This window comes from Hyla sarda, chromosome 2 (genome assembly GCF_029499605.1).
Source record: "Hyla sarda isolate aHylSar1 chromosome 2, aHylSar1.hap1, whole genome shotgun sequence".
Taxonomy (NCBI): Eukaryota; Metazoa; Chordata; class Amphibia; order Anura; family Hylidae; genus Hyla; species Hyla sarda.
The window spans coordinates 213,979,461-214,004,573 of NC_079190.1; the positions used below are offsets into that span (position 1 = coordinate 213,979,461).

The following is a 25,113-nucleotide window of genomic DNA, read 5'->3' on the forward strand; positions in this document are numbered from 1 at the left end:
ATAGATAGAAAGAAAAAGATCAAAATCCCCTTATAGCGTTTAAAAATAATGTCATTTTTTTCAATATAGTTAATGTTTCTAAAAAAAAATGAATGGCATAAAAAATTGATTTTTTTTCTTAAATCCCCTCCTATGATATCAACATCACAAACTGTAGAAACATATGTAACTCAGATAGCCCTTTGAACTGTAACATTCTGTACGATACCATGATCACATGATCACATTATTTATGTGACTGGTAAATGGCAGAAAAGGAAGAAATTGTAGAATTAGGGCCCATGCACACTACAGAAATTCACTGAGAAATTTTGTCGCTGAATTCCTCAGCAGATTCATGCCGCCAGGAATCGCTGTGCATGCCAAGGGCAGTGTAACATACAACAGGCACCCTGTTTTTACTACTCCTGCCCCACCCACCTGCTAATGTGTACCCACTAGGTGACTCTGTACTGGCTATGCTCTGGCTGCTTTTGGGTGTAGATTCTCCAAACTTACAATACATCCCAGTGTAAGTGTAATTTAAAGGTTCCCTTCATATTAAATATACAAATTGTTCTCAATATAAGCACTTCAATAGTTATTTAAAAGTTATAAATGATACAGTTTGGAATTACATTAACTTTTTATAGTTCAAATTATTAAATGTATTCTAATAGCAAGTATTATTGATCTTAATTTATGTATATATATATATATGTATATATATATATATATATATATATATATACATACAAGTAAAATCCAATAACTTGTATTTTTACAGTTTAACAGCTTTGAACAACTTTGCATCAATTATACAAATGAAAAGTTGCAACAATTTTTTAACCATCACATGTTTGTGCTGGAACAAGAGGAATATAAGAAAGAAGGCATTGACTGGGAGTTCATTGACTTTGGGCTTGACTTACAGGCCTGCATTGATCTGATTGAAAAGGTAATGGTATTTTCTAATGACACTGAATTTAATAATATAAATACTTTATATTTTATTATTTAGTATTAATCCATTATCTATCTATCTATCTATCTATCTATCTATCTATCTATCTATCTATCTATCTATCTATCTATCTATCTATCTACCAAATGCAGGAGAACAGCACACCAGCAAACAAATCAAACAGTGGTGGGGTGCACACAGTTGCTTAGATCCTGGTCACAGATCCATCCATGTACAAAACGAAGAGACAACAGAACTCCCATAAGGTGCAAAAATGTGGGTCTTTATATTCACACAAGCGTAATGGCGACGTTTCGTCTGGCTCACACAGCCATTATCAGGCTTGATAGTGGCTAGGTGAGCCAGCCGAAACGTCGCCATTACGCTTGTGTGAATAAAGACCCACATTTTTGCACCTTATGGGCGTGCTGTTGCCTCTTTGTTACCTATCTATCTACATATATTGCATATTATTTGAATAATGCATTTCATATCTTTTATGTGATAGCCTATGGGGATTTTGTCTATCCTTGAAGAGGAGTGCATGTTTCCTAAGGCTTCAGACACGACATTTAAAGCCAAGCTCTATGATAACCATCTTGGAAAATCACCTAATTTTCAAAAGCCAAGACTTGACAAGAAGAGAAAATATGAGGCTCATTTTGAGCTTGGTCATTATGCTGGAGTGGTAAGTAACTTGGTGTTTATAAACTTCATGATAAATACCCATACATTTAGTGGCCTAATAGCACCATACATTATGTTTTTTTTTTGCCCTTCCTCTGTAGGTTCCATATAATATTATGGGTTGGCTGGAGAAAAATAGAGACCCACTTAATGAAACAGTTGTGCAACTCTTCCAAAAGTCATCCAACAAACTTCTTGCCTGTCTCTTTGAAAACTATATCAGCTCAGATAGTGGTGGGTACCATTCTAAAAGTGAAATTGCTGCTAATAATTATTTATTATTATTAATTATTATTATTGTAATATAAAGTTGCAATATTGAAGAATATTGTGTCGCTTATTGTACTGTAGGGTGCGTAGCATAAATCCTAATCAAATCTCCAAATTAACAACTAAGAACAGGCAAGGAGAATAATATGGTAGTTTTATAAGACAATGCACATCAAATAGTACAGTGTTACAATATAATAATACATAACATGTAGATATGCATACAATCTACATAACATGAAGATATGCAAACATATAGCTTATGCAAAGCAAGCATGAATAAAAAGTACAGCTACAACCTACTACACTGACAGAGAAAAGGAGTAGGCACCTCACCCTGCCCTTTTACTATTGGATGGATAATATTTCGAGAGATAATTGAGGTTATGTAACTTTCACAATACAGTAATGGCACCCCTGGCTCCTTTTTTCACAGACTCTGTTTCATGATGTGAGTAGTAGTACCACAGAACTGAGGGACGGCTCCTTCACATCCTCCGGCCCCTAAGGCACCTCTACAGTGTCTGGCTGCAGGAGTCCTGGGTGGCTATGAAGTGATGGGAGCCCAGGCTCCTTTTTTCATATCACACTGTAATTTCATATCTCCTGCCGGGAGCTGTGATTGGCCGGTCGATCCTGAGAAATTACGGATCCTGGCAGGAAATCTGAAATCCTGCTCTCCAAAGCCAGTTTTATAAGCCAGGTCTGGGCTGGCAAAGATTTGTGATGTAAAACTGAAATCGTCTTTGGTAAGGCTGTTTGATTTTTTCTTAAATACGGACAAAAAAAAATAGCTTAGGAGCATGTGCGACATTTCCTGCGCCAAATGTAAGCAAAAAAAGGGCTTTGAGTTCTTTCATAAATCTCCCCTTACATCAAAACTGAAAGAGGGAATTTTTTTTCCAAGAAACTAGAGTAATCTTTGCTTTAAGCAAGAAGTAAAAATGTGTGTATACAGTATAAAATATGTAGATTGCATCTTCATGAAATTGCAGAAAATGAATTTATTAACTGCCTAAATTTTATTAACGGTCTATGTTTAGATGGGAGTTATGTTAGTGCTTAAATCATTCACTGTTTAATCTTGTATGGCTTTGATTCACAGCTGACCAAGGTGGAGAAAAGAAGCGCAAGAAGGGAGCTTCATTCCAAACTGTGTCCTCTATGCACAAGGTAAAGTTCTTTTTACTTTCATAGCTTTACGTACAATATAGAGTGAGCACTATGAGCTGTCATCAGTTAATAAATTGCCTTTAATGTCTCAGCATGTCTGAACATTGGGGAACAATTAGCTCAACATTGGTATTAGAAAATAATATAAATATATAATCTATCATCCATAATATTTGTTTCTTTTTATCCTAGCTTAGAACAGAAACCTTTGTTTAAAATCAGTAAGACTTCACTTCACAGCATATTTGTACTAGAGGGCTAAAAAAATGTGTGGAACATTAAAATCTCACATTGGATCTTTCAGGCTAAGTTCATATTGCCGTTTGCATCCGCCCCATTTTTTTTCTTGCGCAGAATGGACCCTGAAACAAGACAGAGTACAACGGACACTGCCGGGTCTTGAAGGACCCCATTCAGTTGGAGTTTAGTAGAGAAAAATAATTGTGTATGCACAATTTATTTCTCCACTAAACTCCCGCCATCTTGACAGAATTGCCAATGGAGCTCCATTTAACGGAGCCCAATGACAATGTAAAGGAATGTTGATTCAGGTTCAAAATCTTTATTGATGTAAATTGTGAAGCTAATTGAGATCAACTTAACCTATCAACAGTCAATCTGAACAAAAATATTCCACCAATTGAGGGCTGGATTTCAAATCACACTGAAAGTCAATGTAAAAAAATTTGAAATCACAGGCATATCCAATTTGCCTGAATTCCATCAGGACAACACCTAACTTGAATCAATAGTGTGTAGGCCCCCATGTGGCTGTATGCATCCTGACAAAGTCTGGACATGCTTTGGATGAGACAGCATAAGATGTTATGGGGATCTCCTCACAAACCTGGTAAAGGGCATCAGTGAGCTTCGGAAAAGTTATATTTTATATCTATATTTTAAATCCACAAAGTCTCCAGTTCATTAGTTTTATGAACAAACTATTTTTATTTCAGGAAAATCTGAACAAACTAATGACTAATCTTAGATCAACATCACCACATTTTGTGCGCTGCATCATTCCCAATGAAACCAAGACTCCAGGTAATTTCCCCCATAATATATAATAAGTTTGATATCATTATTTTAAATAATGCTTTGAGGGTATGGTTACATATAATTTTTTATGTTAGGTGCTATGGACCCATTCCTGGTTCTTCACCAACTCCGTTGTAATGGTGTGTTAGAGGGAATACGTATTTGCCGCAAAGGCTTTCCAAACAGGGTTGTGTATGCTGACTTCAAACAAAGGTATGTAATGATCCATGTTATAAGTCATACAGAATTCCTTATGGAAACTAAGGAACTACAGTTAGCCATGATAGAGATATAGATACTTCAGATTATTGTGAAGCATGAAGTAATATGAATATAAAATGTTATGAGGGAAATGTATCCATTTACAAAACATTCTAGGCATAAATTGTACCAAAATGTATAAAACAAATGTGTCTGTGCAACATTCTAGACAGTATAAATTTCTGTCCAATTGGTGTAATGTCTACATTTAAAAGTCATTATTATCCAGTAAAAGCTCAATTATGGCTCATATTTTGTCCCAAAGTTGACTACCGTTTATGCAACTGAACAGAATTGTGGTGCATATTGGACAGATTTCTAATTGGAGCATAGGACACATTTATTAATTGCCTTGCACCCAGAATAATAAATATGTGTAAAAAAGGGGGCTGTTGATCCTAAGGGGTACTCCACTGGAAAAATAAAAATTTTAAATCAACTGGTGCCAGAAAATTAAACAGATTTGTAAATTACTTATATTAAAAAATGTTTAATACTTCCAGTAATTATCCGCTGCTGTTATGATCCATAGGAAGATTTTTTCTTTTTGAATTTCCTTCTGCCTGACCACAGTGCTCTCTGCTGACACCTCCATCCATGTCAGGAACTGTCCAGTGCAGGATAGGTTTTCTATGGGGATTTGATCCTACTTTGGACAGTTCCTAAAATGGACAAAGGTGTCAGCTGAGAGCACTGTGATCAGGCAGAAAGGAAATTCAAAAAGAAAATAACTTCCTGTAGATCATAACAGCAGCTGATAAGTACTGGAAGGATTAAGATTTTTTTAATAGAAGTACTTTACAAATCTGTTTAACTTTCTGGCACCAGTTAATTTAAAAAAAAAGGTTTTCCAGTGGAGTACCCCTTTAAATTAAAAATAGATGGCACAGAGAGAGACACAATTGATATATTCCCCTATATGTATGTTAAGCAAAGAAGTAGCATCCAACATCTGTTTCATCTTAAGCACACATATATCAATACATTAATACATTAATTACAAATGCTCTGTCTTGGTTACCATAAAATCAAAGCCACTAAACTTGATAGAAGAATTAGTTTTCTTCCATTTAATTCAATCTTTTTGTCCACCATGCATGAGACCTTCACCTATGGCAGCTTCATTTTTGCTCGACAGCTGAGGGGTGGATGATTTTGACAGTCCATCACTGTACTTTCTCATCTGTTATTTGGAGAGGAGGCAGGTGCAATTTGACTTCTTGTCCCATTTGTTTTGGAAGGTACCGTATTCTGAACCCTACCGCAATCCCAGAAGACAAATTTGTGGATAGCAGGAAAGCCACTGAAAAACTCTTGGGAAGTTTGGACATTGATCACACTCAATATCGATTTGGACATACAAAGGTTTTTTTTCCTTAAGGTTATAAATATTAAGGCTAACCTAATAATTTATATTATGAATAACCAATGTTTTGTGGGTGACTCTCTTATAAATCTTTAATACAACTAATAATGTATCCAAAAAAGTGAACATTCCTAATATTATTTACATAACGTATGAAGTACAGCTCCATCTAATGACAGAAAATTTGATAAATTATTCCACTTTGGTATATTTTATGTATATATTTTTTTCAATTTCAAAAGTAAGCTCCTTCTCCCATTAATGAACAATGATGTACATATAGGTCACAAAATGCACTGTGTTTCGGCACCATTCACATACGACACGGTTACCAAGAAACTTTGAGAAACCACTGATCAGGACCATTTATTTTCATATATGCTCCAGTGATTATCCCCTTCCTCTGCCATGTGCCCTGCTATGCGATCCTTAGAAAAGAGCTTGTATTGCTATATCTATAATTACGGTAACTCTGGGATTAATCTATCCCTTATTTTAGTGTCTCAAATTTTAGTAGCAGCAGTCAAATGACAAGAATTAAAATTTTACAATTCGTTCCACTAAATTCTTTTCTGGTCTTACCTTACTCCATACAAGGCCTATGCAGGGGAACTGGTTTTATACTGCATTAATTACACATCAAAGCTCCCTGCACAGTTGAATGTCCCGGAGCCGACCCAGAGATCCCGGGGGTCCCAGCGGCCGGACCCCCACGATCAGACATCTTATCCTTTGTATAGGCGATAATATGTCTAGGGGCAGAGTACCCCTTTAATGGTGTTTTTTTGGTGCCGTTTCTATGCTTGTCTTCATTACAACATACATTGGGAAGTATTGGGAAATATTCAGAGCACAATCTGGGTAAAAAAAACTATAACATGCTTTTATGTGCACTAGGTATTTTTCAAGGCTGGTTTGCTGGGACATCTTGAAGAGATGCGAGATGAAAGATTAGCTAAAATTCTCACACTGATCCAGGCAATAGCCCGAGGAAAACTAATGAGAATCGAATTCCAAAAGATTCTTGAAAGAAGGTAAAATATTTAGTAATACAAAAAGAGCAAGACTACTATTAAAGGGGTATTCCAGGCAAAACCTTTATATATATATATATATATATATATATATATATATATATATATATATATATATATATATATAATCAACTGGCTCCTGAAAGTTAAACAGATTTGTAAATTACTTCTATTAAAAAATCTTAATCCTTCCAATAGTTATTAGCTTCTGAAGTTTTCTGTCTAACTGCTCAATGATGATGTCACGTCCCAGGAGCTGTGCATGATGGGAGAATATCCCCATAGGAACTGCACAGCTCCTGGGACGTGAGTCATCAGAGAGCAGTTACACAGAAAACAACAATTCAACTTCAGAAGCTAATAACTATTGGAAGGATTAAGATTTTTAATAGAAGTAATTTACAAATCTGTTTAACTTTCCGGAGCCAGTTGATCTATAAAAATAAGTTTTGGCCTGGAATACCCCTTTAATGAATAGAATGCTTGATTTTACTCATCTAACTTAAACTATTCATATCCCTAAATCCATGTTCTGCTCAGTTTTTGGCCATTTTTGAGCCATAAATTATCCCAAAATATTAATATTTTACAGCTCAAAAAACAGCCAAAAAAAGCTGTATTTTTTTCTACTTAATTTTTGCTAACACTTTAATTGATACAGCTGTTAAATGGCATGTCAAATCATTTCTTTAAAAAAAATACTTTTATTCCTGAGGCTCGTTGGCCTTACAACACACTGATGTCATTTACATCAAAAAGGTTTTATGTAATCTACAGTCATGGCCTGTAAATGTTGGCACCCCTGACATTTTTCTAGAAAATGAAGTATTTCTCACAGAAAAGGATTGCAGTAACACATATTTTGCTATACACATGTTTATTCCCTTTGTGTGTATTGGAACTAAACCAGAAAAGGGTGGGAAAAAAAGCAAATTGGACATAATGTCACACCAAACTCCAAAAATGGGCTGGACAAAATTATTGCCACCCTTAACTTAATATTTGGTTGCACACCCTTTGGAAAAAATAACTGAAATCAGTCGCTTCCAATAACCATCAATAAGCTTCTTACACCGGAATGTTGGACCACTCTTCCTTTGCAAACTGCTCCAGGTCTCTCTTATTGGAAGGGCACCTTTTCCCAACACCAATTTTAAGAGCTCTCCACAGGTGTTCAATGGGATTTAGATTTGGACTCATTGCTGGCCACTTCAGAACTCTCCAGCGCTTTGTTGCCATCCATTTCTTGGTCCTTTTTGACGTATGTTTGGGGTCATTGTCCTGCTGGAAGACCCAAGATCTCAGACCCAAACCCAGCTTTCTGACAGTGGGACCCAAAATCGGTTGGTAATCCTCAGATTTCATGATGCCTTGCACACATTCAAGACACCCAGTGCAGTAGGCAGCAAAACAACCCCAAAACATCATTGAACCTCCATCATATTTCACTGTAGGTACTGTGTTCTTTTCTTTGTAGTCCTTATTCCATTTTTGGTAAACAGTAGAATGATGTGCTTTACCAAAAAGCTCTATCTTGGTCTCATCTGTCCACAAAACATTTCCCCAGAAGGATTTTGGCTTACTCAAGTTCATTGTGGCAAAATGTAGTCTTGCTTTTTTATGTCTCTGTGTCAGCAGTGGGGTCCTCCTGGGTCTTCTGCCATAGCGTTTAATTTCATTTAAATGTTGACGGATAGTTCGTGCTGACACTCCCGGAGCCTGAAGGACAGCTTGAATATGTTTGGAACTTGTTTGGAGCTGCTTATTCACCATCTGGTGTATTCTGCGTTGACACCTTATATCAATTTTTCTCTTCCATCCACGACCAGGGAGATTAGCTACAGTGCCAAGGTTTGCAAACTTCTTGATAATGTTGCGCACTGTGGACAAAGGCAAATCTAGATTTCTAGAAATGGACTTGTAACCTTGAGATTGTTGATATTTTTCCACCATTTTGGTTCTCAAGTCCTCAGACAGTTCTCTTCTCCTCTTTCTGTTGTCCATGCTTAGTGTGGCACACACAGACACACAATGAAAGACTAGGTGAACTGCTCTCCTTTTTATCTGCTTTCAGGTGTGATTTTTATAATGCCCATACCTGTTACTTTCCCCAGGTGAGTTAAAGGAGCATCACATGCTTGAAACAATCTTATTTTTCCACAACTTTAAATAGGTGCCAATAGTTTTATCCAGCTCATTTTTGGAGTTTGGTGTGACATTATGTCCAATTAGCTTTTTTTTCCTCCTTTTTTTGGTTTAGTTCCAATACACACAAAGGGAATAAACGTGTATAGCAAAACATTTGTTACTGCAATCCTTTTCTGTGAGAAACACTTCATTTTCTAGAAAAATTTCAGGGGTGCCAACATTTACGGCCATGACTGTACATATTCCTTGGCTACCCTACAGTAGATTAAATTATATGTCCATATATTAATGTTGCTGCACACAAATATACAATATTTAAATGGCCACGATCACCAAACTCAGGAAGTGGGGTCTGGCCATAGGCAGTGAATGAATCAGGTAGAGCGAGTGCTATTCACTGCCCATGGCCAGATTACACTTTCTCAGTTTGGTCTCCTGCCAGTCCAGCAGGAGACCAAAGTCTGTGCTTTTGAGCAGATGGAGTGCAGTCTGGACCAGAAGGGAGACCCCTAGTGGCCAGATTTATCAGGCTCTATCATATGCAAAAAAAAATATTTTTATGACAGTGCCCATTTAAAAAGTACATGTCCTAACACTCCTCCCACCCTTAAAGAGAATTCAGTGCTTTAAAATGCTGTGTATCATACCTTTATTCTTGCTTACATTGTGCAATCTCCCAGCAGGAGAAAGTGGGCGTTTCTCAGTAGGCATGACATCACTAAAGCCTGCTGGGGGACCATTTCCACCCTCACATCTTTGCAGTGGTTTGATAAATAGAAGACCTCAGGATCTGTGTAGCTTTCAGTCTGTAGAGCTTTGAGTTTGTGTAGCTTTTAGTGAGGCTCTGTGTAGCTTTCAATAAGGCGCTTTGCAGCTTTCAGTGAGGCTCTGTGCAGCTGTCAATCAAGCTCAGTGCAGAGAAACACTTCCTGAGTTTGGTTTCCTGCCAGACGGGAGGAGATCAAACTCCTATCAAAACTATTAACTGTGGCAGGGAACAGGAAAGAGCCACCTAATGGCCATTTTTTCTATTACATTTTAAACATATTTATGTTGATAATTTTTAAAAGCAAGTGAATGGGAAAATGACTGCTAATGACACAGGGAACACTATATTAAAAGTTTTATTTGGTACTCTTCAACGTTATTGTTCAGTGCCATCACAAATGAAATTGTTTGGGTATACAAATAGTGAAAGTGCATTTTACATATACCACATTTCAGATTAACTTTATTAATTTATTATGGTTCATCAGGTTATCATATACTGTATATAAAGTCTGTGCTTTTTCACAGTTTTTACATTTTGTAATGTTGCAGCCTTGTGCTAAAAATTCCTTCAAAAAACAAAAACTGCTTGGCCAGTATTATTCATCGCTCCAGCCTTTATTAAGATGGTACTGCCAATTTACATTAGTCCTAGGGTGAGGGTTATTATAAATGGGACATCTTCTAGGAGTTTTAAGCTTACTCGTGGGGCGCAGCAGGGATGCCCCTTTTCTCCCTCTCTTTTTTTTTTTTCTATTTATAGAGCCTTTGGGGGGGGGGGGGTTATCAAGACATTTAGAAAGCTTTTTAATGCAGTTTTTTCTGTATATTTGTCACACTTTTTGTGCAACAATTGCTTTAGAAACGTTTCCATAATTTTTACCCAATTAGAGCACTTTGTGCAGTGGTCACTGATTTAGTAAGTGTGACTTTTTGCGGAATGTCTGAAAAATTGTCACACAGAAGTAGACGGTTTCTTAGGTCAATTCAGCCCTGCCTTACATTTTCTGTGCAACTTTTGAGTCAGGGTGTATGTGACTTTTCACACAAAAGTCACACGTCTGCACACTTTTTAGAAATCCGCAACTATTGCCACAACTTTTGTGCTCTAAAGCAGTTAAGAATTCACATTCTTCCATTTGTAAATGCCCCCTCTGTCTGTATATATTAAAGAACAGGTAGTTTATGAGGGTTTCAGGAATATTTTTGATTTTGAGAAAGTTTAATTCTATATCCGGTCGGGAAATTAACTGAAGTTGTGTCTCCTTTCACTGGATGGATTGTCATAGTGGATGGATTGTCGTAGTGGGACAAATTGGGGATTAAAGGTGCATCAGCTAAAGAAATGGTCTGAATACTTTTGTAAATGTCATTTTAGTTTTCCTTTTCAATAAACTACCAAAGATTTCTAACATTCTGTTTTTACTGTCATTATGGGGTATTGAGTACAGAAAAATCAGGGGGAAAAATTAATATTTTTTTATATTAGTACAAGGCAACAACATAACAAAATGTAAAAAAGTATAATTACCTAAAGACTTTCCAAATGCATTCTATCTATCATTTTTCACATATATGGTGTATATAGTAACCTTTTTTTTATTCCTGGTGCCCCGCTATTTCTTCTACTATTGTTTGTAATACAGTTATAATTTAATGTTTTGTTAGGGATGCTCTACTTGTTATCCAATGGAACATTCGTGCTTTTATGGCTGTAAAAAATTGGCCTTGGATGAAGCTCTTCTTCAAGATTAAGCCTCTGCTGAAGTCCGCAGAAACTGAGAAGGAAATGGCGAACATGAAAGATGAATTCCTCAAGCTAAAGGAGGCACTTGAAAAATCAGAAACCAGGAGGAAAGAACTTGAGGAAAAACAAGTCACATTGGTGCAGGAGAAAAATGACCTAACTCTTCAGTTACAAGCGGTGAGAACAAGAAATATTAAAACTTAAACACATCTTATGTATGCTACAAACATGAATGTTATCATACAATCTTGACTTTTCTGTATAAGGTATGCTCTTTTTCCCTAACATAGTAAACAAAATTGAATGAATAATAATATTTTCTCATAAAGCATAGCCTAGCTATTCTACAAAAAGTCACACATGAAATTAAAGCATTAAATTGAATTTACCCCTGCAATTCTACTTTAAAATCTTATTCCTGATACTGAACTTTGTAATACTTAAAAATGTAAAAATACTGGAAAAAATAGGGTATTACTGAATATCCACCCGTACTACATAACAATTAATCAGAAATTAATATCTCACAAAAACATTACATGCTAAAGGGCACTAACTATCTCATTTAGTAGTCCTACTGCTGTTGGGAAGATGTAAAGAAAGTATTATTAAAGCAATTTGTTTCAAACTAAAAGTAGATTAGTTTAAATGCAGGATGATAAATATCCACAAAAATATTCCTGGCTCAAAAAAAAGGAACCTTTTAACCCTTTCGTAATGCCCAAACCGCAAGTCCTCATGGAGGTCCACCACTCCATTAACCTTGATCTATAAATATTTCCCAGTTTGGGTATAGGAATAGACCTATCAGTCAAGACCGGAGGGGCAGGCAGAAGCCACAAGGATCCAACCTAATGACTCATGGTTGAGGCAGCATGGGTTCCCTTTAAATAGCATACAGTATATAGATCTAACACTCTTGGCAGGTGCATTTTTTCTACTAATTCTCTTTTATCTTCTATTATAACTAAATGGCAAGGCAGGATCTATCCTATCAAATAATTTGAAATGTCAGCAAATATTTGATGGTAGATCTATAAAAATAACAGCAGTTTAGTAACAAATGTAAACTTTTTATAATCCCTTAAGGACTCAGCCCATTTTGGCTTTAACTCCTTAAGGACGTAGGGCGTACCTGTACGCCCTATGCCCGGTCCCGGTATTTAAAACGGGATCACGCCGTGACCCCGCATCATACCGGGTCGGTCCCGGCAGCTATTGATAGCCGGGACCCTGGGCTAATAGCGTGCGGCACGATCATTGTGCCCTGCTATTAACCCTTTAGATGCGGCTATTAACCCTTTAGATGCGGCAATCTAAAATGAATGTAAAAGCTTCCCGGCAGCTCAGTCGGGCTGATCGGAACTATCTCGATAAAATCGCGATGTATCGATCAGTTAGGACACGAGTGGAGGCCCCCTTACCTTGCTCCGTCACTTCCGATTAGCGTTTGATTGCTCCTAGCCTGAGCTACAGGCTTGAGCAATCGAGCCCCTAGAACACTGATCCATGCAAAGCTATGTCTTTGCAGGGATCAGGGTAAAAGATCAGTGTGTGCAGTGTTATAGCCCCCTATGGGAGCTATAACACTGCAAAAAAAAGTGAATAAAGATCATTTAACCCCTTCCCTAATAAAAGTTTGAATCAACCCCCTTTTCCCATAAAAAAAACAACCTGTTAATAAAATAGAAATAAACAAATGTGGTATTGCCGTGTGCGGAAATGTCCGAACTATAAAAATATATTGTTAATTAAACAGTACGGTTAATGGCGTACGCTCAAAAAAATTCCAAAGTCCAACATAGCGTATTTTGGTCACTTTTTATACCATAAAAAAATGAATAAAAAGCGATCAATAAGTCCGATCAATACAAAAATGGTACCAATAAAAACTTCAGAACACGATGCAAAAAAATGAGCCCTCATACTGGCCCGTACGCAGAAAAATAAAAAAAAGTTATAGAGGTTAGAAGATGAGAATTTTTTACGTATACATTTTCCTGCATGTAGTTAAGATTTTTTTCAGAAGTACGACAAAATCAAACCTATATAAGTAGGGTATCATTTTAACCGAAAAATGTACTGCGTAGAAACAGAAGCCCCCAAAAGTTATAAAATGAAATTTTATTTTATTCGTGCAGTGAAATAAAAAATAAAAAACACCATTTGGTAATTTTTGGGGGCTTCCGTTTCTACGCAGTGCACTTTTATGTAGAAATTACACCTTATATTTATTCTGTAGGTCCATACGGTTACAAGGATACCCAATTTATGTAGGTTTTTGTAACACTCACGTTTCTGAAGACAGAAATCTGACCGTTGGACTGAGGGTGGTAGGACGAGGAGAAGTCCAGATTGATGTCCAGATGGTTACAAAGCGCTCGCCAGAACTTAGAAACAAACTGCACACCTTGATCCGAAACTATATGCTGAGGAAGAGCATGTAAACAAAAGACATGCAACAAGAAGTACTTCACCAGCTGGGGGGCAGAAGGAAGACCTGATAGAGGAATGAAATGAGCCATCTTGGAAAACCGATCTACAACGACCCAGATGACTATTATGATTATTATGAGAAGGTGGCAAATCAGTGATGAAATCCATGGCGATATGGGACCAGGGAGTCTCTGGAATGGGTAAAGGTTGTAAAAGTCCTGCAGGTCTTTGTCGAGGAGTTTTGTCATGGGCACATGTTACACAGGACTGAACAAAATCAGAAACATCACGTTCATGATGGAGCCACCAGTAGTGCCGGGAAATGAGAAGAAGAGTCTTGCGTATTCCAGGATGTCCTGCTGTCAAGGAAGAATGACCCTATTTCAGGACCTTGCGTCTCAATCTGGCGGGCACAAAGGATTTTCCCGGAGAAACTTGCTGAATCTTGGCAGGAGCCACAGGAATCAAACTGTCAGGAGGAATAATATGCCTAGGCGTGGAGTCCAAACCAATGACGTCAGAGGACCTGGAGAGAGCATCAGCCCCTGATGTTCTTGTCTGCTGGATGGAAGTGAATGAAGAAGTTGAACCTAGAAAAGAACAGTGACCATCTTGCCTTGCCTGCCTTGAGCAGACTGAAGGTATAGAAGATTCTTATGATCTCAGAAGATGCTGACCGGATGAGAAGAACCTTCCAATAAATGTCGCCATTCCTCCAAAGCTAGCTTGATAGCGAGGAGTTCATGATCTCCAATGGAGTAATTCCTCTCAGCAGGAGAGGATTTCTTGGAGAAGAACCCACAAGTTACACACTTGCCCTTGGTGTTTTTCTGAGTGAGAACGGCACCCGCTCCAATAGATGAGGGATCATCCTCCAAAGCAAAGGGCCTCTCTGGATCAGGTCTTGTAGTGAGAGCCACAATAGGAGCAACCAAGGATGAAAAATGTTGACAATAATAGTTAGCGAATCCCAGAAAGCGTTGAATAGCACGTAGGCTAGACAGACGAGGCAAATCCAATACTGCAGAAAACTTATCTGGATCCATCTGCAGGCCCTGATGAGAGACAATGTAGCCAAGAAACGGAAGACTAGATTTCTTGGCAGGCATTTCTCCAGTTTGACGTATAGATGATTCTTCCGAAGTCGCTGAAAACCAGACGAACATGAGTACAATGCTCCTCTAGGTTGGAAGAGAAGATCAGGATGTCAACTAGGTATAAGACAACACAGGTGTAGAGAAGATCATGGAAGATATCATTGACAAACTCTTGAAAAACGTCTGGAGCATTGCAGAAACCAAAAGGTATTACAAGATACTCAAAATGTCCGTCACGAGTATTGAAGGCCATTTTCCATTCATCTCCCTTGCGGATAGGAATGAGGTTATAAGCACCGCGTAAGTCCAACTTTGAGAAGACCATGGCACCACGTAGATGGTCAAAAAGTTCTGAGATAAGAGGTAGAGGGTAACGGTTCTTGACTGTGAGTTTGTTAAGTTCCATGTAGTCAATGCATGGACGGAGTGAGCCATCCTTCTTCCCTACAAAGAAGAAACCTGCTCCAGCAGGAGAAGAGGACTTAGGGATAAATCCCTTTTGGAGATTCTCCTGAATATTCTATCAGGTCTCAGGAACTGATAGAGGGTATATCCTTCCACGAGGAGGAGGGGTACAAGGCAGAAGATCAATAGGGCAGTCGTAAGGACGATGTGGAGGCAGAGACTCAGCCTGTTTCTTGCAGAAAACATCAGAGAAATCTTGGTAAGGTGGCAGCAGGCCAGGTAAAGGAGGAAGACGAGAAACAACTTCATGCAGAACAGGTTGGAGGCAAAAATTTTGACAGGATTGTCCCCAGCGAATTATTTCTCCAGTTCTCCAATCCAGTTGCAGGGAATGGCATTGCAGCCAAGGAAGACCAAGAAGAATGTCAGAAGTACAGTGCGGCAGAACATAGAATTCAATCTTTTCTTTATGCGATACTCCCACTTGCATGACAAGAGATTCAGTACAGAAGCGAACCATACAGTCCAGATTTGGTCCATTAATAGAGGAGATGAACAAGGGGTTGGCAAGCCGAGTAAGGGGAAGATGATACTTGTGGACTAAAGCCGCATCAATAAAGTCACCTGCTGATCCAGAATCCAAAAATGCTGTAGCGCTAAAGGAAGACTTGGCTGAAGCGAAGACTTGTACAGGAATAGTTAAGCGTGGAGAGGTAGTATTCACACCCAGGGATGCCTTTCCCACCTACCCTAGGTGCGGGCGAATTGTACAATCCTTGAGAAAGTGCTCCGGGCTAGCACAATACAAACACAAATTCTCATTGCGTCGTCGTGACCTCTCCTGTTGCGTAAGACGAGAACAATTTCCTTGTATAACCTCTTCGGCAAGAGGCGCAAGAAACTGAAGAGGTGGATGTTGAAACACGAGTGTCAGGGGGGCAGGTTCCCTCTCTAAGCGCAATTCCTCCTGTCTCTCGGCAAAACGCACATCAATGCGTGTGGCCAAGTGGATAAGTTCTGTCAAAGAAGAAGGAGGATCACATGCTGCAAGGGCATCTTTAATCCTGCTTGACAGTCCTTTTTTGAATGTGGCACACAAGGCAAGGCCTCTTAATTAACAATTGGGGACCTGTGTGCATGGGGCTGGCGTGGTTTCCTGAGCGCTCTATACTCAGCACAATGCATCCAAGAAAAAAATAGTAACACACGCTGGAATTGCTGCTCAAAAGTTTCCTTTATATATGATAAAGAGGATAACAATTCTCTTACAAAAAGAAAATAATATTCACCCACGTGCACAAAAATATTTCAGCAGTGTCCAGTCGGAGACTTAGATCAGGTTCTCTATACTTGTATGACCTGTGTCCATAGGTACGGCCATCTCCTACACCCGAGGGTGTGAAAAGTCCATGCAACGTTTCAAAGGCAACGCCTTCTTTGTCAAGCAATATTATTTTTGTGCACATGGGTGAATATTATTTTCTTTATTTAAGAGAATTGTTATCCTCTTTATCATATATAAAGGAAACTTTTGAGCAGCAATTCCAGCGTGTGTTATTATTTTTTCTTGGATGCACACAAGGCCTCATCATTCCAGGCAAGTTCAGAGGCTAGAATGCGGAATTGAACCACATAGTCACCAACGGTAGAATTCCCTTGACAGAGGTTCAGCAACGCCATCTCAGCTGAAGAGGCACATGCGGGTTCCTCAAAGACACTGCGAAATTCTGCCAAGAATGCTGACAAATTGGAGGATACTGGATCGCCATGGTCCCAAAGGGGTGTAGCCCAAGCCAGGGCTTTTCCGGACTGTAGACTAATGACAAAGGCCACCTTACTACGTTCCGTCGGAAACAGTTCAGACATGAGCTCCAAATTCAGGCTCAGCAGGGAGCCAGAAAGCACTGCAGGAGCTGGAGGTGGGAGTGGGACAGATTATGGAACCTGCTGCTGTTGCAAGGCCAAAAGCTGTTGCATCATGGCTGAAAGTTGAGAAAATTGCTGCGCCTGTCGGCCAACTGCTGGGACTGACGTACCACAATGTAGGGAAGATCCGTGACTTCAGATAGGGGTACCTCAGCGGGATCCATGGCCGGATCTTGCTGTAACACTCACGTTTCTGAAGACAGGAACCCCGGTGGATGTGGATCCACTGGACCTGTGTGGCAGATGACTCGGACCATACCAGGGAGCAGAGTCTAAGGTGCAGCTGGTTTTCACCAGAGCACGCCGCAAAGCGGGATGGACTTGCTGCTGCAGGCGGCACCCAGGTCGCTACCCCTGGCCACACAGGCGTCTGAGGAGATGCGAGGCACAGGAGGGATAAGGCAACTCATAGTCTGGATAGCAGAAGGTCAGGGCAGGCGGCACAGTAGTGTAGTCAAAGCGAAGCAGGGGTTCAGTAGGCAGGTGGCAGAGGAGCAAGGTAAAGTCACAAGAGCCATAGATCTGATACACGGCAAGGCAATACAGAGGAACGCTTTCTCAAAGGCACAAGGCAAAATAGATCCGGCAGGGAACTGAGGAGGGTGGAGGTATTTATAAATGAGCTACAGGTGGAGTACACTAATGAGCGTACTGGCCCTTTAAATCTTAAAGCTCCGGCGCGTGCGCCCTAGGGGACGGGGACACACGCGCCGGAGCAGAGAGGCCGAGGCAGAGGAAGGAGAAACACCCGGAGAGTGACTAACTGGGGCTCGCATGCGGGCACGACCCGCGATGCGAGTCCCAGCCCAGTCAGCAGCAGAAGGTAAGGGGACCATGTGCTCACGGCCAGCGTGTGTGGCCGGAGCACATAACGTAACAGTTTTATTTTATTTTACTACTTTAAAAAATTATAACTACATGCACCGTCGCTGGAGACAGGCGCAGGTAGGAAAACAACGGTGGGGGGGGGGGGGGGGGGGGGAAGGTGGCAGTAAGTTATATTCACTACCACCAAAGGCTGTCTGGGCATGCTGGGAGTTGTAGTTTTGCAGCATCTGGAGGGTCACAGTTTGGAGACCACTGTTACAGTGGTGCCCAAACGGTAGCCCTCCAGATATTGCCAAACTACAACTCTCAGCATGCCTAGACTGCCCAGGCATGCTGGGAGTTGTAGTTCTGTAACATCTGTCCCTTCAGATTTAGAAATTTTCATGAAATTTTGGAAAATTGCTGCTCTACTTTGAAGCCCTCTAATTTTTTCAAAAAGTAAAAATATGTCCATTTTATGATGCCAACGTAAAGTGGACATATTGTATTTGTGAATAAAAATAAAATTTATTTGGAATATCCATTTTCCTTACAAGCAGAGAGCTTCAAAGTTAGAAAAATGCAAAATTTTCAAAATTTTCATGAAATATTGGGATTTTTCACCAAAAAAGGATGCAAGTAACGCCGAAAGTTTACCACCAAAATAAAGTAGAATATGTCACGAAAATACAATCTCAGGATCAGAATATTCGGTTAAAGCGTTTTCGAGTTATTAATGCGTAAAGCGACGGTGGTCAGAACTGCGAAAAAGGGCTCAGTCCTTAAGGTGAAAAAGGGCTGCGTCCTTAAGGGGTTAACTTTCTTTTTTACATTTACTTTTTTTTAGTACCCATAGGGGACTATACCATGGAATCTTTCAATTGCATACATTGTTCAATGCTATGGCATAGCATAGCATTGATCAGTGTTATCGGTGCTCTGCTGCTCCAGCCTGCCATGGCTGGATGGGAGCTTCAGAGCACTGATCAGATTGCGAAGAGGCAGCTTATCAGGACTGGGCTGAGCTACCCGACAGGTTAACCCAGCATCAACTTGTTAACCCAGCATCAACTTTGATCGCAGCGTCTAAAGGGTTAATGCCAGGCATCGCCCCGATCGGCAATGCCCAGCATTAACCCTGGGTCCTGGCTGCTTATAGCAGTCAGAACTCATCAGGTTTGAATCGTGCTCAGCCTGTGAGCACGTTTCAAACACCGGTAAAGGGACTAGGGCGTACGGGCACTCCCTGCATCCTCAAGTGCCTGGACGCAAGGGCATACCCATACAACCGGCGTCCTGAAAGGGTTAAACATGCATCATAACTTAACCCAAAGATGTCCTTACTGTTACTGACCAACAGATTGGCTACTACAATATTGTCTTAAAATTATTAAAATTGTTATGTAGATACATTTGAAGGTAAATTTGATTTTGAAATGGAATTTCAAAATATTATAAACTGTAATGAAAAGTTTGTAGTAAGGTATTCTAAACCAGTCTGTGTAAACCTCTTCATAGGAACAAGACACTCTGGCGGATGCCGAGGAAAGATGTGACATGTTAATCAAATCTAAAATACAAATGGAGGCCAAAATCAAGGATCTCACAGAACGCATAGAAGATGAGGAAGAAATGAACTCAGAGCTTACTTCCAAGAAAAGGAAACTGGAGGATGAATGTTCTGAACTTAAGAAAGACATTGATGATTTAGAAATAACATTAGCTAAAGCAGAAAAAGAAAAACATGCAACAGAAAATAAGGTATCTGTCGTACTATATATTAGTATGTAAGCTCTCCTAGAAAATGCAATAATGTTTTTTTTTTTATTTACAAGTAGAGGAGGCATACAAGTAAAGTAGTGTGCTGAAGAATTATGTGTGTTATGACAGGTTCCTATGGCAGTTACTGTTCTCTCCAAACATGTTTCCAGGTCAAAAATTTAACTGAGGAAATGGCAACGCTGGATGATACTATTACTAAGTTAACTAAAGAGAAAAAAGCATTGCAGGAGGCTCATCAGCAAACTCTGGATGACCTTCAAGCAGAAGAAGACAAAGTCAACAGTCTGACCAAACTGAAAACTAAGCTGGAACAGCAAGTAGATGATGTAAGATCAGATTTGAGATTTTCTCTTTTTATCTTTGCCTATAGCAATTTTATATATGCTTTACTGCATTAAATGTAAGTAACTGGTATATGCACAGTTCAATCGCCATCAACCCTGCTAGGTGGACAGTTGACAAAGGAGACAAATTGGATCATTCTGACTTTTTTTGTGATTTGATGTATACTATGTGACTTCGCCATGAAGTATATTTTATAAAGCTGTAGCTTGCATACTGTGAAGAAATAACCAGATTATATTATTTCCTATTAAAAGGAGATATATTAAAAATATATATAAATTAAGTAAACATTTGGCCATGCTGATAATGCAAGATAGCTGTTGGCCAACCGTTCGTTGTAGGGGCACCCAAAGACCTATCTTGCATTGTATTAAGAGAAAAGTTCATACATCAAAACAATTGCAACATTTTTCCCTTGTCTGCAGCTTGAGGGCTCCTTAGAGCAAGAGAAGAAAGTAAGAATGGATCTTGAAAGAGCTAAACGCAAATTGGAGGGAGATTTGAAGCTGACACAAGAGAGTCTTATGGATGCTGAAAATGATAAGCAGCAGCAGGAGGAGAAACTAAAAAAGTAAGTGTATGAGTCAAATAAAGAAAGAAGAGGGCATCTTTGTCAACTTAATAAAAAAAATTAAAAACCTTCAAAATAAGTCCAGTAACACTTCAAAAAACAAAAAAATATAAATAGGAAAAAAAATGAACACATGGAAAATAGTTTTCTAAACATTTACGTAAGTCGGTGAAAGGGGTATTCCAGGCAAAAACTTTTTTTTTAATATATATCAACTGGCTCCAGAAAGTTAAACAGATTTGTAAATTATAGTAGAGAAAAATGGAGTGGTTCTTGTTCAAATCACGACCAAAATAAACCTGGGCTGCCCAAAAAATACACCTATACCCATGGTGTATCAGGTAAATCTAAAATTAAAAAGAAAGAAGATTGGGGCTCAAGGTCAAGGATTTGTGGACACGCATAGGGTAATAATTAATTTAATTTATTAATAATAAATGTGTAAACAGTGATCCCAATAACTTACAGGACCCTTGTAAAGTCACGGTAATCACTGGATAAGGTATAATAAATAATGTTCACTAGATAAAAGTAATATATATATTAATCATACAAGATTAAAAAGTCTGTTGAGACCACCATATAACTCACAATAATATTGCAAATATTAATAGCCTATAGCAATGTTTGCATAAAAACCATTAGTGGGTTAATAGATCCATCTAAAAAGGTTCATAGCCTGTAAAATGGTTGCATAATTTCCACTGATAGGTTGATGTCACTGAATGACAGTCAGACTGCTGTATCCTATGGCAACAATTAGATGAATTCACTGGCAACAGTCTATAGGATAAAGTACAGTAATAGAGATCTCTATGCTTGTTAGCTTCAAATGGAAAATGACTGTCGCTTTGTAACAATGATGAAAGATGTAGCCGGCATAAGTGAGAATTGTATCACTATTAGCAATTAGTGAAGGAAGCAGTCTGGTTGTATCTTCTGAAGTGCTACATATTTAAGGTTATTAGGGTTGCCTTGGTGGAATAATTTTTTCGTTCTCTTTTTCAATATTATATGTATGCTCTAAAATCCGAGTTTTCAATGCTCGGGAAGTGCGTCCTACATATTGTTTAAGACATGGACACTGTATTAACTCCTTGGGGATGAAGGGCGTATGCATACGCCCTCGCGTCCCGTCACTTAAGGACGGAGGGCGTATACATACGCCCTCAGCATTTCCGATCACTGCCACTCGCCGGGCGGTGATCGGACCGGGATGACTGCTGATATCTATCAGCAAGCATCCCGTGGCAATGCCTAGGGGGGTCCTGAGACCCCCCAATATCGGTGATCGCAGAAACTCGCAGGTCAATTCAGACCTGCGATTTGTCACGGTCCGGGCAAATCGGGTCACTGGGGACCCGATCTCCCGGAAAATAAGATTGATCGGAGCTGTCAGAGCCAGCTCCGACCAGCCTAAAGGATAGGAGCGAGGTGGCAGTGTTGCAACCCCCTCCTATCCCCTGCCATTGGTCGATCAGGCTGACCACCAATGGCAGGAGGGGGGCGGGGGGGTTAGAGTTCATTTCCCCCGCTCTGGCCACCGATCGGAAGTCGGTACAGAGCGGGGGAACACTGGCGGAGAGGGGGGAGCATGGCCCGGCTTACCCGGACCTTCGGAGGTGGCATCGGCGGCATCCACGGAGCAGCGGCGCAAGCAGGAGGAGCGGCAGCCGGAAAGTGCGGCTGAGAAGGCTGCAGTGAAGATCGCGATAAGTGATCTTCACTGTGGCCTTCTAAAAGCTGCAAAACTACAACTCCCAGCATGCCCACACAGCCAAAGGCTGTCTGGGCATGCTGGGAGTTGTAGTTTTGCAACATCCGGAGGGTCACAGTTTGGAGACCACTGTGTAGTGGTCTCTAAACTGTGGTCCTCCAGATGTTACAAAACTACAACTTTCAGCATGCACTGACTGTCTAGGCATGCTGGGAGTTGTAGTTTTGCAACATCTGAAGTGGCACAGTTTGGAGACCACTATATGGTGGTCTCCAAACTGTAGCCCTCCAGATGTTGCAAAACTACAACTCCCAGCATGCCCAGACAGTCAGGGATGCTGGGCGTTTAGTTCTGCAATATCTGGCCCTTCAGATGTTGCAGACCTACAACTCCCAGCATGCATGGACAGTCTAGGCATGCTTGGAGTTGTAGTTTTGCAACATCTGTAGGGCTACAGTTTGGAGGCCGCTACTTAGCGGTCTCCAAACTGTTCTTCCCCAGTTGTTGCATAACTACAACTCCTAGCATGCCCAGACTGTCCAGGCATGCTGGAAGTTGTAGTTCTGCAACATCTGAAGAGACAGATATTGCAGAACTACACGCCCAGCATCCCTGACTGTCTGGCCGTGCTGGGAATTGTAGTTTTGCAACAGCTGTAGGCACACTGGTTGGGAAACACTGAGCTAGAGTCTGTTTCCTAACTCAGTGATTCCAACCCGTGTGCCTCCAGCTGTTGCAAAACTACAACTCCCAGAGTGCACTGACCGACCGTACATGCTGGGAGTTGTAGTCTTGCAACAGCTGGAGGCACATGGGTTGGAATCACTGAGCTAGAGTCTGTTTTCTAACTCGGTGGTTCCCCACCAGTGTGCCTACAGCTGTTGTAAAATTACAACTCCCAGCATGTATGGTCTGTCCGTGCATTCTGGGAGGTGTCATTTTGCCACAGCCCGTACATTCACACAGGCGGGTTTACAGGGGGAACCTTCAAGGAAACTTACTGTGAACCCCTGCCTGTGTGAATGTACCCTAAAAACACTACACTAACAAATAATAAAAAGTAAAACACTACACATACACCCCCTTACACGTCGCCCCCCCCCCCCCCCCCCCCCCCCCCCATAAAAATGAAAAACGTCTCATACGGCAGTGTTTCCTAAGCTGCACCTCCAGCTGTTGCAAAACCACAACTTCCAGTGTTGCCGGACAGCCATAGACTGTCCTGACAGGCTGGGAGTCTTGCAACAGCTGGAGGCACCCTGTTTGGGAAACACTGCTGTAGGGTTTTGGTGGAGACAAGCCCCCGTTCTTGTAACCGGGTCCACCCCTATTGCAAATTCCTTATTCAGGCCTCGAATGCGCATGGAGCTCTCTCACTTCAGAGCCCTGTCGTATTTCAAGGCAACAGTTTAGGGCCACATATAGGGTATCTCCATACTCGGGAGAAATTGCGTTACAAATTTTGGGGGGATTTTTCTCCCATTACCCTTTGTAGAAATGGTAAAATTGGGGGGGAAACTGCACTCCAGTGAAATTTTTTTTTTCATTTACACATCCGAATTTAACGAAAAGTCGTCAAACACCTGTGGGGTGTTAAGGCTCACCGGACCCTTTGTTATGTGCCTTGAGGGGTGTAGTTTCAAAATAGTATGCCATGTGTTTTTTTGTTTTTTATTTTGCTGTTCTGGCACCATAGGGGCTTCCTAAATGTGACATGCCCCCAAAAACCATTTCAGCAAAATTCACTCTCCAAAATCCCATTGTTGCTCCTTCCATTCTGAGCCCTCTACTGCACCCACCGAACACTTGACATACACATATGAGGTATTTCCGTACTTGAGAGAAATTGGGTTACAAATTTTGGGGGGCTTTTTCTCCTATTACCCATTGTAAAATTTCAAAAACTGGGTCTACAAGAACATTCGAGTGTAAAAAATGGGTTTCTGTCACGGTGATTCCGTCTGGGTACGTGTCGCCCATCATTAAGCCCAAGCGGTGATTCAAACTTTTAATAGGGGAGGTGTTAAAGGGGTTGTGCACTGCCCTTCCTTTCGGAGCTCCGCACACAGCGTCCGGAAGTTCATTACTCCGAACGCTGTGTGTGGGCTTCAGTGTTTGCGGCCCCCTCGTGATGTCACGCCCGCCCCCTCTACCAAAGTCTATGGGAAGGGGGCGTGACAGCGGTCGCGCCCCCTTCCCATAGACTTTCGTTGAGGGGGCGGGCGTGACGTCACGCCCAGCGGCCGCGAACACGGAAGCCCTTACACAGCATTTGGAGTAATGAACTTCCGGACGCTGCGTGCGGAACTCCGAAAGGAAGGGCAGTGCACAACCCCTTTTAAATGATATTTATTCACTTTTTTTTTCACTTTTTTTTTGCAGTGTTATAGCTCCCATAGGGACCTATAACACTGCACACACTGATCTTTTACATTGATCACTGGTTTCTCATAGGAAACCAGTGATCGATGATTCTGCTGCTTGACTGCTCATGCCTGGATCTCAGGCACTGAGCAGTCATTCGGCGATCGGACACCAGGAGGCAAGGTAGGAGACCCTCCTCGTGTCCAGCAGCTGTTCGGGATAGCCACG

At 40.5% G+C, this 25,113-nt stretch overlaps 1 protein-coding gene across 4 annotated transcripts in view; it reads left to right on the top strand.

The window, feature by feature from the left end:
- The window catches only part of MYH15 (myosin heavy chain 15), a 77,079-nt gene that overhangs the window by 22,048 nt on the left and 29,918 nt on the right, over positions 1-25,113 (top strand). For all 4 annotated transcript variants that reach the window (XM_056556304.1, XM_056556306.1, XM_056556305.1 and 1 more), the window contains 12 exons: positions 767-937; positions 1,452-1,631; positions 1,732-1,864; positions 3,006-3,073; positions 4,030-4,117; positions 4,207-4,324; positions 5,614-5,737; positions 6,636-6,772; positions 11,357-11,612; positions 19,625-19,867; positions 20,038-20,214; positions 20,659-20,804. In XM_056556304.1, coding sequence (XP_056412279.1) covers positions 767-937; positions 1,452-1,631; positions 1,732-1,864; positions 3,006-3,073; positions 4,030-4,117; positions 4,207-4,324; positions 5,614-5,737; positions 6,636-6,772; positions 11,357-11,612; positions 19,625-19,867; positions 20,038-20,214; positions 20,659-20,804 — 1,841 coding nt within the window. The remainder of the gene's footprint in view (positions 1-766; positions 938-1,451; positions 1,632-1,731; positions 1,865-3,005; positions 3,074-4,029; positions 4,118-4,206; positions 4,325-5,613; positions 5,738-6,635; positions 6,773-11,356; positions 11,613-19,624; positions 19,868-20,037; positions 20,215-20,658; positions 20,805-25,113) is intronic.